The 16,248-nt window shown below is 39.5% G+C and overlaps 2 protein-coding genes across 7 annotated transcripts; one reads left to right on the top strand and one right to left on the bottom strand.

Annotated features, from left to right (window-relative positions):
• Positions 1-37: 37 nt before the first annotated feature.
• Positions 38-11,871, bottom strand: LOC310987130 (uncharacterized protein). 6 transcript variants are annotated; one of them, XM_083973301.1, is made up of 32 exons: positions 11,388-11,871; positions 10,369-10,420; positions 10,248-10,265; positions 10,089-10,160; positions 9,513-9,596; positions 9,072-9,206; positions 8,357-8,440; positions 8,135-8,224; positions 7,949-8,029; positions 7,756-7,821; positions 6,752-6,856; positions 6,285-6,368; positions 6,063-6,131; positions 5,809-5,913; positions 5,347-5,433; positions 5,169-5,243; positions 4,944-5,012; positions 4,713-4,793; positions 4,474-4,542; positions 4,254-4,334; positions 3,964-4,029; positions 3,758-3,862; positions 3,301-3,387; positions 3,154-3,213; positions 2,685-2,759; positions 2,157-2,210; positions 1,989-2,075; positions 1,818-1,904; positions 1,482-1,538; positions 1,226-1,351; positions 1,002-1,152; positions 38-859 (listed from the first exon to the last, which is right to left on the bottom strand). In XM_083973301.1, the coding sequence occupies exons 1-32, from the start codon at positions 11,712-11,714 to the stop codon at positions 397-399; spliced, it is 3,252 nt and encodes a 1,083-aa protein (XP_083829427.1). In that variant the 5' UTR covers positions 11,715-11,871; the 3' UTR covers positions 38-396. The 6 variants fall into 6 exon arrangements, with proteins under 6 accessions (XP_083829427.1, XP_083829430.1, XP_083829428.1 ...); XM_083973304.1 differs by lacking the exons at positions 6,285-6,368; positions 6,752-6,856 and adding an exon at positions 7,450-7,530; XM_083973302.1 differs by lacking the exon at positions 4,254-4,334.
• A 1,728-nt stretch (positions 11,872-13,599) lies between these two features.
• On the top strand, positions 13,600-16,161 carry cyp19a1b (cytochrome P450, family 19, subfamily A, polypeptide 1b; the record flags this gene model as incomplete). Its single annotated transcript, XM_083973508.1, has 9 exons — positions 13,600-13,765; positions 14,109-14,259; positions 14,359-14,513; positions 14,631-14,807; positions 14,934-15,048; positions 15,144-15,258; positions 15,335-15,497; positions 15,591-15,826; positions 15,916-16,161. The coding sequence occupies exons 1-9, from the start codon at positions 13,627-13,629 to the stop codon at positions 16,159-16,161; spliced, it is 1,497 nt and encodes a 498-aa protein (XP_083829634.1). The 5' UTR covers positions 13,600-13,626.
• Between the last annotated feature and the right edge of the window lie 87 nt (positions 16,162-16,248).

Genomic DNA, 16,248 nt, shown 5'->3' with positions numbered 1-16,248 from the left:
TGAGACGAATTTCGGTGAAGCACTTTGTCATGAAACTTTAATATGAACAGTCAACAGTCACACATTACTTTGCAAAAATCAATAGAAAACTGTTGCAGCTCTGTCAAACTCAAGGGAATGGTTTTCCACTGTGAAAATATGTCCAAAACTCACATTACATGTCGTGTTGGTCAAATCCAGCATTGTGATGTTTTGGTATCCACACACATGGTCAGCATTCAGTAATCTTGATTCTACTATTCCATCAAACATTAAATGTAAACAATAGGTATGCAGTGCAACATTGTATTTCTTCACCAGCAACTTCCTCCTGGATCACTGTGTTGTGAAAATAATGCAAACAACCTGATGTGTCAAGAAAAAAAAATGCTTATTTTACAAGGTGTGTGGTTATCTTTAGGTCAGTTTCAGTTTCACTTTGCAGGTTTTTACACTGCTGTTGTCCCACATATACAAAACCCTTCTGTTGGGATAGTATGACAGCATAGCCAAGATGCCATTAGCTGGCCTTAAATCAAAGCTCACATCAGATCGACTCTCCTTCTTCAAATCAAAGGAATATACCACCTTTCTGTCCTCGTCATCTGTTAAATATAATATCCCGCATACAATGAAAGCATTTCCTACGCCTGCTGTGGGGTAGGCAGTGTTAATGACAGACTCCACAGAAAATGTGTCCACATTGAGCTTTGCAACCATTAAAATATCAGTTGGATTTGATGCAAAAATGACCCAAAGTCCATTTTCATCCACAGCAAATTTGAAGTACGTCTTTGAGTTGCTGAAAAGATAATTTAATCGGTTATATCTGCTGTGGCCCATGGTCAGAGTGTCCATTCTCCGAGAACTCAGGTTTAGTCTGTAAAATTAAAAATTGATGACAGATAAGTGAGAAGAAAATAAAATAAATAATAGGACACGTTACATAATAGCAACATAAAACTTCAGTACAGCTGAGTTATGCAAAAGAATTGTTATATATGTTTAACACAAACACTTACTTCACAAGCCGGTTCGTTCCTGCATGGTGGAAGAAAAACGACCCCTTGTAAACAACATGGCCGCACCCCTGGTAGAACTTCCCAGTATCTACAGCTTTGTAGTTTCTGCTTTGAACAGCAGACATGTTCCCGTACTCATACAAAATTCGACCTGGGAAAGAAGTTAAGATGTTAAATAAACAATCATTCACAAAACTCTGTGTTATAGTTGCTGCATGAATCACCTGAAAAATGGTCAGCTATCCAGTATCGCCTGTCATCCAGCCACGACGCGTCTGACATCCAGGCTCCAAAAGTAGTGATCATGTTGGTGGCTCTCTCCGAACATTTAATAGATTTAATACTGCACTCTAAATGAATAAATGTATTATTGTAAAAGTCGATTCATTAGATGACAGATGGACAGATTGATAGATCGATAGATACATAGATAAAAACATAGATACACAGATAGATACAGATAGCTAGACTTTTCCTAACCAGATTTCTTCATTTTTTCATTGGCTGTCACATCTGTCTGGTGCGGATCTGAAGACTCTACAATAAACACAAGAAGGAAAAAAGAGCAATAATAATTTTCTAAAGGGTTTAAAAACATGGTGGGTGTTAAATTCTGTGTTTATTCTGTATCTTTTGTGCAAGGTAATCATATATCATATGGACATATTGTGAGTCTTATATAAATGTGTGTAAATCAATAACAAAATGTAATGTGGTACCCATGACAGTGTCTTGTCACATAGTGCAGCATCAGATACAAAAGACAAGGTTTTATGTCATTGTTACTTCTAAGTATAATTCAAGAGTCTTTCCTACCAGTTAATGATTCATTTGGTGCTCCTGTGGTGGTATTGAATAAGGTGCTACTGCCATCACTGACATCTTGAAGAAATGATACTGACTCTAGACGATAAAAAAAGTGATAGGATTAATATGTTTTTTTTCTCTAATCAAAGTTAGATGTGCCTCTTCATAATTGTTGTTTACCAGCTTCTGTTTTTGTGTCTGCAAATTTCTTAGAGTCAGAGGCATTCAAGAGACCACTGTTGTCATCTGGATGTAGTGTTAGTGATTCTGCAGAGAGAAAGGTACAGATATTAAATATCAATGTCAACAACACTCGGCAGCCTACTGTAATTTGCAGTGTTCACTCACCAGTATCTGTCCTTCTCTCGTTGCTGGATGAAGTTTCCTCATTGTCCTGAAATTCTAAAGAAACAATGGAAAATACATTAATTCACATTTTTTCATATAATACTGAAACTATGGGTACTGAGCCACCGTCTATTTGTTTTTTATATATATATAAATTATATATTGGCTTTTTTGCCTTTATTTGATAGCCATAGTAGAGATAGACAGGAAAGGGGGAAGCAGAGAGAGGGGGAATGACATGCAGGAAAGGTCTGCCCGGCGCGGGATTCAAACCAGGGACGCCTGCTTTGAGGACTGTAGCCTCTACATGGGGCAGCCGCCTTAACCACTGCGCCACGCACCGCCCCAGCCACAGTCTATTTGTGCGTAACGTGATTATACATCACAACAGTGGTGATGTACTTCACCATGGAATGAAAAGAACTTTCAAATTCACACGTGGAAGAGAATAATGAATTTTGAACATGAATATGAAATAGCTGGTACTGACTTCATGCATACATTTTACATCACATGACAGTTTCTCACCATTTGTCACAGGTGTTTTAATCATGGTTCTGGTGCCATTGAAGGCATCACTGATTTGATCTTCAGAAAGTGGACCTGTGGGTGAAATGAGACATTAAAGCTGACTTATTCTGATGGAGTTTTAGTGCAGCATGTAGCCTATATGCTATATGATACATGTATATGATATATATTACCAAAATACACAATTTCATTCCTATTAATAATTATCTTTTATCCTTTGTACTATTCTCTCCTTTGGTATCTTTTAAGGTGCCAGTTTTGTTGAAGAGTCAGTGGTGTGTCCACCTTTAATGTTGTCTTTAAAACCACAGCTGCTGCCTAATACCTGTTTGACAATGCACTAACCACAGCATAGCATCTTGTTAGATGTGTGGCATGTGGATGCTACGATAACTGGAAAGAAATACACAGTATTTTTTTTTTAAACAGGTGGAACTAAAAATGTATACTTTGAAACTTGACTTACCACCTTGCGTGGCTCTACTGCCATTGAGAGGATCGCTGCTTTGGTCCGTAGAAAGTAGATCTGTTGCATACAGTGAAATATTTTATATAACTATTCATGGATGGGTGATTGCATATGTAAACAATCACTCTCAAACTTATTTCCCACCTGTTAATATTTGTGTCCCTGTAATATTCTCTGTGTTGGAGTCATTCAAGGTGTTGTGCCTGTTGTCTTCAGTAGAAGAGTCAAAGTCTAGAAAATAAAAGATAGTGAGTGTAATCCAAAACAATATTTTGTACTTTGGATGGGATAATATTTTTTTTTTTTTTACTTTTACTCAAACATAAGATCTGAAGACTTTTATTTTACTTTGTGCTTTAATACTGGTCACATTCTTGTGTTCTTTACTAATATTAAGAGAAGGTATGGGATTCAATTTCCTCTGTTAATGTAGAAAAATTAAATTAAATAAAAGCTCCAATGATTGGTTACCAGCTTCTTTATCTATGTTCATATCTACATCCCTGTCTTCATGAGCTGAATGTGTTGGTGTTGATAACACTGGCAAGAAAGAAACAAAGAGGAGCTTCATTTGACATTAAGATTAAATCTGTGTACAAACTTTTTATGAATGATTCCCAGAATCTCCAGTTGGTGTTGACTGGATCCTCTGTGCTGGTTTCAGTCCAGGTGTCATGTCTGTCGTATGGACCAGCTGATACAAACTCTGAAGAAAATAAAACTGAATTAGGTCAATCACATCATCTTTATTTGTGTCCATCTGTGACACTAAACACACAGTCGACATCCAGCATGACAGTTTCTCACCACTTGTTGTTGTAGCATCAATGATATTTCCATCACTGTTGTCACTCAAGTCTATGTGAATTAGGTCTGTAGGGTTTAATCAGACATGACATTACTAACACTAATGGGGACTACAGATGAAAAATAGCCTCTTGGCTAATTCTGGCGCATTTACAGTAATGTTATTAATGTGCACTGTCCCTGTTTTCAAATAAACGTATTAATAATAATTATGTAGAACCTCTAACTGGGACACAAGAGACGAACATGAAACATTTTACAATTACAATTCAAAACACAGTATTTCTCACCTGTTGACACTTTTGCTGCCTCTGTGGTTTTTCCTGTGCTGGTGTCATTCAAGGTGTCGTCTGGATGAAATGATCCTGACTCTAGAGAATAAAACAGTTTAGCCTCTCTTTTTATATATTATATATATATATATATATAAAGCCAGATTTTTTCTCAGTTTAAATAAGAATCTCTTCTTTGCACAACTGAACTGAGATGACAATCTTGATAAGTGCTTACCAGCTTCCTTAACTATGTCCACAGCTACATCCCTGTCTTCATGAGCTGTATGTTTTGGTGTTGATAATACTGGAAAGAAAGAAAGAAAGAAAGAAAGAAAGAAAGAAAGAAAGAAAGAAAGAAAGAAAGAAAGAAAGAAAGAAAGAAAGAAAGAAAGAAAGAAAGAAAGAGCATCATGTGACTTTAGGATCAAATCTATGTGTACAAACATTTCATGAATGAGTTCCAGTATCTCCTACCTGGTATTGATCTGACTGGATCCTCTGTGCTGGTTTCAGTCCAGGTGTCATGACTGTTGTCTGGACCAGATGATACAAACTCTGAAAAAAATAATTGGGTCAATCACATCATGATACTGGCTGTATTTTACATTTTCTATATATTAAGAGGGAATATGAGGTGAAATCTCCTCTGTAAAGGCACTGAATATCCACTTGATAAAGGAAAAAATAAAACAAATAATTACTAACCTGCTTCTTTATTCATGTAAATGTCTGTATCCTGGTCTTCATGAGCTGAATGTGTTGGTGTTGGTAAAACTGGAAAGAAAGACAGAAAGAAGAGTATGATGTGATGTTACGATCATGTTGTTGAGTGTTTATGGATGACGTATAGATACTATAACTGGTAATAAACAATACAGTATTGTTTGATAGAAGAGAAAATGAAACTGTTTTATTTGAAACCTGGCTTACCACTTTGAATGATTATATCATTAATGGCCTCGCTGTCATTGAGAGGATCGCTGCTTTGGTCCATGGAAAGCGTTTCTGTTGCATAAAATTAAATATTATGTATAACTGTTCACCGATGGGTGAAATGAAGAGGGGGGATTTCTTACACACACATTCACTCTCAAAACGTATTTCTCACCTGTTAATATTTGTGTCCCTGTAATATTCTCTGTGTTGGAGTCATTCAAGGTGTTGTGCCTGTTGTCTTCAGTAGAAGAGTCAAAGTCTAGAAAATAAAAGACGTCGAATGTAATCAAAAACAATATTTTGTACTTTGGATGGGATAATACTTTTGTACTTTCAGTGAAGGATGATTTTGAATGCATTATTTTATTTTATGCTTTGATGCTGGTTATGTTCTTTTGTTCTTTTCTAATATCGAGAGAAGATAGGAGATTCAATTTCCTCTGTAAATGTAGAAAAATTCAACTTGAGTGAAAATAAAACAAAAGCTCAGGTAATTTGTTACCAGCTTCTTTATCTCTGTTCATATCTACATACCTCTGTTGATGAGCTGAATGTGTTGGTGTTGATAACAATGGCAAGAAGAAAAAAGAAAGAGGATCTTGATATGTCATTAAGATTAAATCTGTGTACAAACAGTTTATGAATGATTCCCAGAATCTCCAGTTGGGGCTGACTGGATCCTCTGTGCTGGTTTCAGTCCAGGTGTCATGTCTGTCGTATGGACCAGCTGATACAAACTCTGAAGAAAATAATTGGGTCAATCACATCATGATACTGGCTGTATTTTACATTTTCTATATATTAAGAGGAAATATGAGGTGAAATCTCCTCTGTAAAGGCACTGAATATCCACTTGATAAAGGAAAAAATAAACAAATAATTACTAACCTGCTTCTTTATTCATGTAAATGTCTGTATCCTGGTCTTCATGAGCTGAATGTGTTGGTGTTGGTAAAACTGGAAAGAAAGACAGAAAGAAGAGTATGATGTGATGTTACGATCATGTTGTTGGGTGTTTATGGATGACGTAAAGATACTATAACTGGTAATAAATTCACAGTATTGTGATAGAAGAGAAAATGAAACTGTTTTATTTGAAACCTGACTTACCACTTTGAACGATATCATCAATATTCTCTGTGTTGGAGTCATTCAAGGTGCTGTGCCCGTTGTCTTCAGTAGAAGAGTCAAAGTCTAGAAAATAAAAGACGTCGAATGTAATCAAAAACAATATTTTGTACTTTGGATGGGATAATACTTTTGTACTTTCAGTGAAGGATTGGTACTTTTACTCAAGCATAAGATATGAATACTTTTATTTTATTTTATGCTTTGATGCTGGTTATGTTCTTTTATTCTTTTCTAATATCGAGCGAAGATAGGAGATAAAATTTCCTCTGTAAATGTAGAAAAAATCAACTTGAGTGAAAATAAAACAAAAGCTCAGGTAATTGGTTACCAGCTTCTTTATCTATGTTCATATCTACATCCCTCTGTTGATGAGCTGAATGTGTTGGTGTTGGTGAAAAAAGAAAGAGGATCTTGATATGTCATTAAGATTAAATCTGTGTACAAACAGTTTATGAATGATTCCCAGAATCTCCAGTTGGGGCTGACTGGATCCTCTGTGCTGGTTTCAGTCCAGGTGTCATATCTGTCGTATGGACCAGCTGATACAAACTCTGAAGAAAATAAAACTGAATTAGGTCAATCACATCATCTTTATTTGTGTCCATCTGTGACACTAAACACACAGTCGACATCCAGCATGACAGTTTCTGGAATTCAGTCTATGGATGACGTATAGATACTATAAAACATGAAACATTTTACAATTACAATTCAAAACACAGTATTTCTCACCTGTTGACACTTTTGCTGCCTCTGTGGTTTTTCCTGTGCTGGTGTCATTCAAGGTGTCGTCTGGATGAAATGATCCTGAATCTAGAGAATAAAACAGTTTTGGGTTAATATGTTTGTAGATGTAAACATTTGCTACTTTTTACATTTTTAATCTCTCTTCCTATGAATTCAGTATAATATGAGATTAAATCTCCTGTGTAAAGCCAGTGAAATTCCACTTGAGTGACAAAAAAAGTGTTTGGTTACCAGCTTCTTTATTTATGTCCATATCTACATCCCTGTCTTCATGAGCTGAATGTGTTGGTACTGGTAAAATTGGCAAGAAAGACAAAAAGAAAGAGGAGCATCATATTATGTTAGGATCAAATCTATGTGTACAAACATTTCATGAATGAGTTCCAGTATCTCCTACCTGGTATTGATCTGAGTGGAGCCTCTGTGCTGGTTTCAGTCCAGGTGTCATGACTGTTGTCTGGACCAGATGATACAAACTCTGAAGAAAATAAAACCGAATTAGGTCAATCACATTGGGTAGTGTACGCTCACACACAACAGTCTGATTCCTCTCTGGTACTAAGGTAGATTGAGGATGTAATAAAACAAATGTGAAATTAAATCAATTCGCATCAGTGAAGCCGTCTGTCAGTAACATCCTCCGTCCATTTAATAACGCAGATACTTTATTTGTGTGTAAAAGATCAGCATGACAGTTTCTCACCACTTGTTGTTGTAGCATCAATGATATTTCCATCACTGTTGTCACTCAAGTCTACGTGAATTAGGTCTGTAGGGAGAAATGAGACATGACATTACTAACACTAATGGTGTTGTTATGTAGAACCTCTAACTGGGACACAAGAGACGAACATGAAACATTTTACAATTACAATTCAAAACACAGTATTTCTCACCTGTTGACAGTTTTGCTGCCTCTGTGGTTTTTCCTGTGCTGGTGTCATTCAAGGTGTCGTCTGGATGAAATGATCCTGACTCTAGAGAATAAAACAGTGTTGGGCTATTGTGTTTTTCTCATATAGTCAGACTTATGTTTGTCTTCAGTCTCTAATGCTCAAATGTTTTTTGTTGTTGTTTTTTACCAGGTCTTATCGTGGGGCCTAGAAGTTTCTCGGAGTCAGTAACGTCCAGGACATTTCTGGCCTCATCAGCTGGACGTGGTGTTGGTGATTCTGCAGAAAGAAATACAACATGAATCTTGAATAAGTGTTACAGATGTCACAACAACACAAAGAGGAACTAAAGGCTTAAGTCATAATGTCACATCATTGTTGTGCATTATGTAAATCTGGATTATTTCCTACCAGTCTTGTTCATAGTTGTCCTGTTGTTGTTTCCTGTGTGAGTTTCATTGAAGGACTCCCTGGCCAGGAGAAGGGCAGATGAATCTAGATAATGAAATGGAAAGTTAACCGTTGTGTTTTGTTAATGCTTAAAAATGACCAAAAGTCAAACACTCCCGCAGCTGTAAAAAAAATAGTGATTAACTGTTGAATGTATTCAGCCAGTACTTTGAGAAGGTGCTAGGACTTTGTTGGTTAAGATCTTTAAGAGCAGGGTGCTGTGTGACCTTCATGCTGGGAAATACAATTTCCAGAAACTGCGACCAACTGAATTAACTAAATAAACAAAGAGACAAAATAATACGATAATCAGACTATTAACACACTTGATTAAGAGAGATTTGATTAATTTTTTGGTGTGAAGGGCCTTAGAATATCAGTTTGTTTAAAATACTAACCATGACACAGTCTATGGCTGCAGTAACCCAGGGCAATAGGACTGAGGTGAAACTATTATTTAATATCATATTTTGATAAAATTGATTAAAGACTCCATGCTGTTCAAGAAAAGACAGTGGAGAGTGTGTCGTGGTCAGGACTCATCAGAGAAGCTTCTGGGGATCTTTCTGATCTCTTTATGACACCAACTTGAAAACCACATGGTGGCTCCAACGAGCCTGCGTTTTTATTCTCTCCCCTCTGGAGAGGTTTTTAGTGTAGCGTAGTGATTTCTTACCCATCAGCACGTTGGTTTCCTTAACACGTCCCCTGGTCTTGTTTCTCGCTTTATTTGGATAACAGGCAGGACAGGCTGGACCAGGTGGGCCAGGTGTGCCTGGTGGGCCTGGTGGACCCCGAGGACCAGGAGGGCCTTTGAATACAGACATAGTATAGCTACAGGTCAGAGTAAAGCTGGCATAGATGATAATAACAGAGCATTAGTGAACCGCAGATGCTGTGGTTTATTTATTTCTTCCCACAAGTGGATTAAAAATGTTAAATGAAACCATTTGCCTGTCAACGGGCCACAACAGGTCAGGTCTGTCCTAACAAGTATTTTGTTAAATTGGGTGAAATCTTTTCAGATTGAGAACAGTGGTTGTAGTCTGAGATGTGACGTCTCCTCCTCTTCCAACACTTTGGTCATATCAGGTTCAAGAGTGAGGTCGTCTCTCACCTTCACTGAGAATGTCGTTGCCGGTTTCACCTGTCACTCGCACAGACCCCGGGTCTCCTTTAGGTCCTGGTTCTCCAGGTGGCCCTGCAGTATATAGTGATTGGTTTAGTTAAAAAAATAAAAACCTAACAACAGAACAATCATGCGCTAATTATAGGACTGTGAAACTGTCTGCAGGCGATCACACATGAAAAACCTTTTCTAAATGAAAAATACAACCTGTGCTGATCTGTGATGACTTTGGAGAGGACAGAAATGTCCAGTTACTGAGGAACGGCAAAACACTTTGGACAAAGTTGAAAACAGTTTAAACTGCCACAAAATCTGGTGTAATTATGGTGTAATCATTCCAGCAAACAGCTCATTGGCAGCTATAAACAAAATGTCTTGTAAACAGCCAGTGGGGCGCTTCTGTTACGTGACCATAGTTTCACATTGGAGGACTGTTGCAAACAAATCACTGGCCGCTGTCTCAGAGTGGAGTCCTCTTTGTTGTCTGAGACACATTTGCACACATGGTTAATCTATATAGTGTGTTATTATTAGTGTATGAAAAACAATGAACAGTTCTCCCACCTTTTCTGCCTCGTTTGCCCTCCGGCCCTGGCACACCCCGTGGTCCTGGTGAACCAACTCTACCTGGCAAACCTAATGGGAAACAGTTCTTTGTTATGTGGCAACATATTCCGCAAAGTTTGAATAACTAATGCAGCAAATTAAAATGACTGATTTTACCTGGAGGTCCGGCTGGACCTGAAAAAGAAAACAGATATTATATCACACAAAGTGAGAACAGTAAGGCACGAGTTACAATAAACAGCACAGTGCTGGAGTGAATAATATCTGTGAGCTGCACCTGTTGGACAAAGTCCTTTGGAGTTTTTACACAGTTCCATGACAGATTTGACCTGAAATTATAGAAAACACAGAGAGACACTGTAAACTATAAGTGTTGAGTGTAAGAAAGCTGCAAATCTGTCCTGTAAAACTCAGGACACTTTTCAGTGTTACACAGTCTGGTCATTCGTCTCGTCACATGGAAACAAACATCACCTTTTATTTACATATAAAGATTACAGCTGTTATCTTCACATTATTCTTTTTGTTAGAGCTGATACAATTGGGTGACTGCAGGAATATTAACAATTTAAATGACTTGAATTGTTTATATGATTTTGTTGAAACAAAAATGACAAAAAGTAATCAATAGTTGACAAAGCAAACAGTTTTATCTTTTTGCTTCAGCTCTGAAAATCCAAAAAGCAAAGAAATCAGAAAATGATTGAAAAGAGAAGGTTGCAGTCCTACCCATTATTATTATTATTATTATTATTATTATTATTATTATTATTATTATTATTATTATTATTATTATTATTATTATTATTATTATTATTAAGTATAAAGTTACTGAGTGAGTGGAGTCCACACTGATCAGGTTAATAATAGCACTGCTGTTTTTTTTTTTCAGGTAAAATGTGGCGTTAATAATATACAGTAGCACCCTGTGAAGAAATGCCAGCTCCCAAAGGACGTGAGCAGAGTGGAGGGAGGAGCAGGCAACAGTCAAGCTCCATTACTCGAAGAATTTATCCAGGAAACACTCAGTGGAAAAACAGAGCCATTCCTGATCACTGCAACAGACTCCTGAATTCTTTGCATTACATGGACATGTTTCTTTTCTCTAAAGGGAAAAGTGAGCCAATGTTTCTATGTATTAAAGACAGAAAGAAACTTGTGATTCCTCCCTTGTTCTCTCTCATCACAGTAGGCTACTCACGTTTTCAAATGAGTGTGTGTGGGTGTGTATGAGCATGCAGTAGTATTCACAATCTGACAGAAAAGAGCCCATATTCATTGATGTTGGTGTCTTACAGGGACCATGGAGTATGACATCAGCATCAGCATATCCTTCTTCTCTTCACCAGTTGTTGGCTCTTCCTCCTGGTTCCTTCTGCTGCGGTGGAGCGTCTTCACCTCTGCAGCCTCTCCACGACGGTCCGTGGACGGGACGGCCGCCTGCAGCCTGCAGCTCTGTGACAGCTCCTGCATCTGGGCGTCTAGCCTGAACAGCTCCTGCGTCAGCTCTCTCTGCCGGACCAGCACAAACACCAAACCTGCAGAGCTCAGCAGCAGCAGCAGCACGCACATCCCCACCAGCAGCGCCCTCCACGCGTAAGAAACTCCACTTCCCTCCTTCATGCTCGTGCCTTGCTTCCCGCTGCTCTGCGATCCGAGCTCTGAAATTCACAAGCACATACAGCACATTTCTGAACACCTGCCAACAGATGAGACGTCACAGGGCAACTACGCTGGGGCAGTGGGAGAAGAATAAACATGTCAAAATCTGTCTGTAACTACAGTGGGAACCGCGTGATGGATTGCGCAACAACAAACATCTGGGAAACAGTTACAGTAAAATCTGAAGGGCTGCTTGATTTAGAAACAGCTAACGGCCATATTTCCAGAATGAAATACAATTCAGGCAGTGTGCTGCGTCTTGTCTGTCTAGCACTTCTTCCTCTCAATATTGTTACCAACCCATCCTACACAAATTACATGGAAGTGGAACAAATAAGTTGCGGACAGAAGGGGCATTCTTTGGACCTACAAAAGAGCTTTCAGAAGACTTTCAGTAAAAGGCTGCAAGTGTGTGTGCATGTGTCTGCGTGAATGTGTGTATTGAGAAATCCTGTTTATGAACGGGGCTTTGATTATTTCTGTTTCTATCTATCTAAATATACATTTCAAAAATACATCATCAATATTGCATACTTATGTTTCAACTTGTTTCGGTGTATAAGCACAATTTCTACAATTTGAGAGGAAAAAGAAAGTTCTCGTCAGTCTTGTTTAGTCTCGACTATGTTTTTCAGCCAATTTGAGATAAAAGCCCCCACCACCAAATGTGAGGCCAATATCTTGATCAACAACATACCAGCTATTCAGTGGTACTGAGCTTGAAGGACAGCTCATTGTAAGAGCACAGCCTCTGCATGAACACTGGTTCCCCTCTCAGGTTTTGCATCTATGATTTCATACATTGCAGAAATATGTAACGTGAAGAGATTTTTGACATGAAATTCTCAAGACTTTAGCCTTTAACATGATAAAGACATCAGTTTCTCATTCTCCTGTCCCCTCATTTGAACTGCTGAGTAAATCCCTGCTCCATTTGTCACAGGTCAGTCTGACCCAGCTAATTAATTTCCCCCCTGAAAAGACTCCTCGCTTGAATTGGACAGTGGGGTTTCTTTTTTCTTTTTCTTTTTTTGTAAAGAGCAAAATGTGAAGTAAGCCTATCTAAAAAAAGACAATGAAGAGTCCCACACATGAAAAGGTTTTTTTTAATTTATTTCTTATGGATAAAAAAAACTACTTTTTTTTTTTTGTTTCTTTTGAAGCTGCTTTGAGGTTTAGACGTGCACTGTTATCTGGCCTGTTCACCGTTCTGGTACTTGTAACCCAAAAGTGGTCATGTCTCCAAGCAACCAGTCAAGTGAAGGCTTAACTGAGGATTTATAAACGCTTGAATCACTGTGATTTATCTGGTTGGGGAATTGTGATCATCTTTAAAACCAGCAGATGAAGCCCTGTGAGTTGTTTTTCTCTTTCTTTTTGCACTGAAACTGCACGGTGGTAGAAGAAGACAAAGGACAGAGGAGAGGATTACTGATATTTAGATCATGTCTTGGTGAAGATTTAAGTGAATTTAGTTGAATTGGGATCAGAATTTGGTAAACTATAGTAGACTGTGGCATGTTAATGTGGAATTAAATCAGAAATTCAGTGTTCAAACTATCAAACTAGTATAAAGGATATAAGATTGTAATTACGCCACATCATTAAACTGATGTTGGACACAAACAGCTCATCTTAAAGCTTTGTGTGGGTGTATTTTGGCTGTAGCGCGTGCTAAGGCTTTGTTGCATACGAGCACTGAAGGACAGGAGCATTAGAAGAGATGAGAAGCTGGTACACACTGTGAGGTTGTTTTGCTGCGAGCTTGGTTTGTCTGCTGGTTAAAAAGCAGAGAGGTGCTGTGGGAACGGATTGGTCAAACTTTATCTGCAGTCCCACAGAAGACACGGTGAGACTGGTCAGCTGCGTGGGGATGCTGCCGCTGGACACACTCGCCATCGGACCCATGGTGGTTGACACTGTGTCTGAAGTCACAGCGCTTCTGCTGCTCCTTCTCCTGCTGCTGCTGCTCTTCACCACCTGGAGCCGAACCAACCGGGCACACATACCAGGTAACAGAGCTTTACTGACACGGTGCAGGTGAAGACAGATAAAAAATAACACAGGAAACAGGAAAAATATCTGTTTCTTATTCATTAAAAAACTGTTTCTTTGTAGATTCTTTAAATAGAATTAAAATGTAAAATAAATTCAGTAACAGTACCAGGGACAAACTATTTTCAGCCCAAATAACTGTCTGTTGGGGAAACCTGAAGCCTGATATTCTGCACACACAAAAGGCATCCTCATTTTTGGCAGCTGAGAAATACAGCATCTCAGACATCCCATCAACAGACTGGACGCTTGCTAACAACAGGAAATCATCATGTGTCATCACCTGTTTGTTTCTGCCAGGTCCTTCTTTCTTGGCAGGACTCGGTCCTATTCTCTCCTACAGCAGGTTCATCTGGACTGGGATTGGAACAGCGTGCAACTATTACAACAACAAATACGGCAGCATTGTGCGGGTGTGGATCAATGGAGAGGAAACCCTTATTCTGAGCAGGCAAGTTGTTTGTTTGTTTGTTTTTTTGTTTTAAATAAAACACTTTTCACTCACAGTTAATACAAAAAATGTGTCGCCAATGCCTTGCTTCACTTTCAGATCCTCAGTGGTGTATCATGTTTTGAGGAGTTCCCACTACACGGCCAGATTTGGGAGCACCAAAGGGCTGCAGTGTATTGGGATGGAGGGGAGGGGTATCATTTTCAACAGCAATGTCCCACTCTGGAAAAAAGTGAGGACATACTTCTCTAAAGGTGAGTTTCACAAGTTGACAAAAATAAATGAAATAAAAAAAGTGAAACTGGATGATGGTGGAAACGTGCTTCATGAAATCTGATTCTCTTGTTGCTTTGTGTTTTTGGCCGTCACAGCTCTGACGGGCCCCGGGCTCCAGAGGACGGAGACCATCTGTGTGAGCTCCACTGCCAAACACCTGGACGGCCTGCAGGAGATGACCGACTCCTCCGGACATGTGGACGCTCTCAATCTGCTGAGAGCCATCGTGGTGGACATCTCCAACAGGCTTTTCCTCAGGGTGCCGCTCAATGGTCAGCTGCACATTCACTGTCTGCGCATGTCTGTGTCTGTGCATTTCATATTTAAACTAATACTTCCCATTCTTGCGTTCCAGCCTGCAGCTCTTGACTATTTTCTGTTTTTTTTAACCAACTCAGAGAAGGACTTGCTGCTGAAAATCCACAAATACTTTGAGACCTGGCAAACAGTTCTAATAAAGCCTGATATATTCTTCAAGATCGGATGGCTGTACAACAAGCATAAGAAAGCAGCGTAAGATACACACACACACACACACACACTTGTAAAACAACATGCGGTTTGTCATTTCGTCAACCTCACTTTCGTGTTGTTTATTGTGCCGACAGCCTGGAGCTGCAGGATGAGATGGAGAGCCTTCTCCAGGTTAAAAGACAAATCATTAATGAAACAGAGAAGTTGGATGATGACCTTGACTTCGCCACAGAGCTCATCTTTGCACAGGTCAGTAGACACAAACCGTGTCACAGCGTTACGATATGGCTGTTGATGTATTTACCTCCATGTCTCTGTCTGTAAGAACCACGGCGAGCTCTCAGCTGACGACGTCCGGCAGTGCGTTCTGGAAATGGTGATCGCAGCACCGGACACGCTGTCCATCAGCCTCTTCTTCATGCTGATGCTGCTGAAGCAAAACCCGGACGTTGAGCTGAAGATAGTGGAGGAGATGAACACTGTCCGGGGTGAGTGCTGCATTAATCTCAGTTTCACTCGACAACACCTGAATTATGTAAAACTACTCCCTCAGTCCACGAATGCTGTGTTTTCACTTGCAGCTGAAAAGGGAAACATTTGTTATCAAAGCTTGAACATGTTGGAGAGTTTCATCAACGAGTCTCTGCGGTTTCATCCGGTGGTCGATTTCACCATGAGGAAAGCTCTGGAGGACGACAGCATCGAAGGCACTAAGATCAAGAAAGGAACCAACATCATTCTCAACATCGGTCTCATGCATAAGTCTGAATTTTTCCCCAAACCAAATGAGTTCAGCCTGATGAATTTTGACAAAACAGTAAGTCAGCTGATTAAACTGTGCAGCACTCTGTCTGCGGCTCTGCAAACACCTGGGTTCAGTCTTTACCTCCTCTGTTTGTTTGGCAGGTGCCCAGTCGTTTCTTCCAGCCCTTTGGCTGCGGGCCTCGCTCCTGCGTGGGCAAACACATCGCGATGGTGATGATGAAGGCCATCTTAGTCACTCTGTTGTCCCGGTACACAGTGTGTCCTCAGCAAGGCTGCACCATCAGCAGCATCAGGCAGACCAACAACCTGTCGCAGCAGCCGGTGGAGGACGAGCGCAGCCTGGCCATGCGCTTCATCCCCCGAGCCACACAACACAGTCACCTCTGAAACAAACAGTAGTGATGCCGAGGGTCGGGGTTAGGGTGAGTGTGTGTCACAGCAGCAGATGTCAACGTTGAAGCAAGTCTGAGGTTT

The sequence above is a fragment of the Trachurus trachurus genome, assembly GCF_905171665.1.
Source record: "Trachurus trachurus genome assembly, chromosome: 6".
In the NCBI taxonomy this organism is placed as follows: domain Eukaryota; kingdom Metazoa; phylum Chordata; class Actinopteri; order Carangiformes; family Carangidae; genus Trachurus; species Trachurus trachurus.
Note: the sequence above shows the minus strand (reverse complement) of the source record. Positions and strands in the feature narration are given on the sequence as shown.